The sequence below is a fragment of the Uranotaenia lowii genome, chromosome 2, assembly GCF_029784155.1.
Source record: "Uranotaenia lowii strain MFRU-FL chromosome 2, ASM2978415v1, whole genome shotgun sequence".
In the NCBI taxonomy this organism is placed as follows: domain Eukaryota; kingdom Metazoa; phylum Arthropoda; class Insecta; order Diptera; family Culicidae; genus Uranotaenia; species Uranotaenia lowii.
In genome coordinates this window covers 237,172,748-237,174,777 of record NC_073692.1, presented here as the reverse complement: position 1 = coordinate 237,174,777, position 2,030 = coordinate 237,172,748, and the positions used below count along the sequence as shown (strand labels likewise).

The 2,030-nt window shown below is 43.0% G+C and overlaps 1 protein-coding gene across 2 annotated transcripts; it reads right to left on the bottom strand.

Annotated features, from left to right (window-relative positions):
• Positions 1 to 511: 511 nt before the first annotated feature.
• On the bottom strand, positions 512 to 1,765 carry LOC129744960 (uncharacterized). Of its 2 annotated transcripts, XR_008737044.1 has the most exons (4): positions 1,536 to 1,765; positions 1,405 to 1,477; positions 1,265 to 1,333; positions 512 to 1,178 (listed from the first exon to the last, which is right to left on the bottom strand). XR_008737044.1 is itself a non-coding variant. In XM_055737781.1 (3 exons), the coding sequence occupies exons 1-3, from the start codon at positions 1,420 to 1,422 to the stop codon at positions 948 to 950; spliced, it is 318 nt and encodes a 105-aa protein (XP_055593756.1). In that variant the 5' UTR covers positions 1,423 to 1,621; the 3' UTR covers positions 512 to 947. The 2 variants fall into 2 exon arrangements, 1 of the variants encoding a protein (XP_055593756.1); XM_055737781.1 differs by having other exon boundaries at positions 1,405 to 1,621.
• Positions 1,766 to 2,030: the final 265 nt, after the last annotated feature.

Genomic DNA, 2,030 nt, shown 5'->3' with positions numbered 1-2,030 from the left:
CATGTCCCGCCCAGCCTTCAACATCTTCCGGATACTGGGTTCGCCGTGGAGTCGCGCTAGCTCGTGGTTCATCCTTCGCCTCCACACTCCGTTCTCCTGCCAGTAGAGAACAACCTAATGGTCTAATGAGCGTCATATACAGAATACACTTCGTGCGAGGGCTAAGTCTTCTCGACCGCAGTTGCTTGTGAAGTCCATAGTAGGCATGACTTCTGCTGATAATTCGCCTCCGGATCTCACGGCTGGTGTCATTGTCTGCGGTCACCAGTGAGCCGAGATAGACAAAGTCTTCGACTATCTCCAGCTCGTAGCCGTCGATCGTGACCTTGTTACTACTGGACAATCGGGTTCGGTCGGTCTCGGATCAGCAGGCCAGCATGTACTTCGTCTTGGACGTATTAATCATGTAACACGGAGTTAGCTCAGTGGGTGGGGATTTGGGAAAGGTAAACAAATGGGAACTCAGGGTCGTTTTGATGATGCAACGCGACACTTCCTTTCCGCGGAACTCGCAGCAGAGTGATCCAGTTAGAATCGAGTCGACCAGGGGCGTACACGGGTGATTACTTCGCATGCTAGCAAACAGTCCACACTATTAATGAACATTAAATCGAGGCGGGCAAAGCATGTAATCTCATGAAAGTGAACTTTTAAGCAAATGATTGGAAAAACGAATATGAATTTAAGAAAGGTGTAAATCAACCAATTATCTCTTGCAAATTACTAAAGCCTGAATTTGTATACAAACATAATGTTGGGGTTTATTTTAAACAATTTTTGGGAAGGTGACGTCACATTTTCATTTTAGCATACTTGCGGTTTTCTTCTTCGTACTTAGCTGCAGCATGCAGCGGAACCGTTGAACGATGTTTGTAAGCCAGAACTAGGTTGAGTCGACGGAATTCCATCGAAAGTTGATAGGGTTGTTTTCAACGACGAAGATAGCTTCAGCAGGCCTCTTTCCGGCGTCCCGGAAGAGCCTGGAACTTGTTGTTGATGATCTCAGCTTTTACCAAGCACCGGGAGGGCTTCGTCGACAACCTTGAAGTGGCGAGCAAGGTTAGGGTTGTGGTCTCTTCTGTCTGCTTCTGGATTTGGGTTTCTAGTGCCGCTGTGCGTTCTAGCTGGACGATGTTACTGGAGAAAAAGCATGCGAACAAGAAAAGGCCCTCTTGGACCTGCCAAGTAAGGTTATAATACTAGCGACTAAATAACATCGTCCACGTGGTTCACAAATTGTTTTGTTTTACACACAAACATTTACCTTTTCTTTTAAATGTGTTTTGTTCTGCTTAACGTTCACAATGTGTTGTTCTTTTAACGATTTTTTTGGCTATAACATATTTACATAAAACTTTTAACATGTGCTTTTCGACTTCAATGTTTCGTTCTTATTTTACTAACCGTACTATTTTTCCGCATTTTAATTTACACTGTACTAATCATTGTACTTTTAATGTGTTTTTGTTTTTGTACTCTAGAATAAGTAGAAATAGGTTAATCAATTTACACCATACAATTTAATAAATTTTTACTTTAACGACACAAGACGCGCACTACTTTTCTTTAACGAGATCACAGACAGAAAGAACATGCTCAGTGGTGCCAAAATTCGCGAGACCTACAATTTCGGCCGACGCCCATACATCCTGCAAAATTACATGGTGCGTCGTTCTCTGGGTGCCAACACTTCCCCGCGACGACCCTGGTTGAGCACGACGCCTATGGATCACTCAGAGAAAGAGAGTGCCTGTGCGGAATGACAGTTGGGATGGGTGAAGTTAGCCGTTCTTTTGGGTGAAATTTGTTGTTTTTCCGTAAAGGACAGGGATTACTGGATTTTGTGGCGGAGCCACACAAAAATATGTAACAGACGGTTACATTACCCCATCGTCCCTTCTCAAAATGAATGAACTTTCATTCATTTTGTTATGAGAGAGATGAATGCAACAGTCCAATTGAAATAATTTATTTTGATCTAATCAAAAGAATATTTCTTTACTATGGGGTCATTTTAAACGAAGTACCTA

What these genes read in the sequence shown, in the direction of transcription:
- LOC129744960 (XM_055737781.1), bottom strand. An exon ending in AAACACATTTAAAAGAAAAG is followed by an intron (nt 1,179 to 1,264) that starts GTAAATGTTTGT and finishes CTTACTTGGCAG; the next exon opens with GTCCAAGAGGGCCTTTTCTT.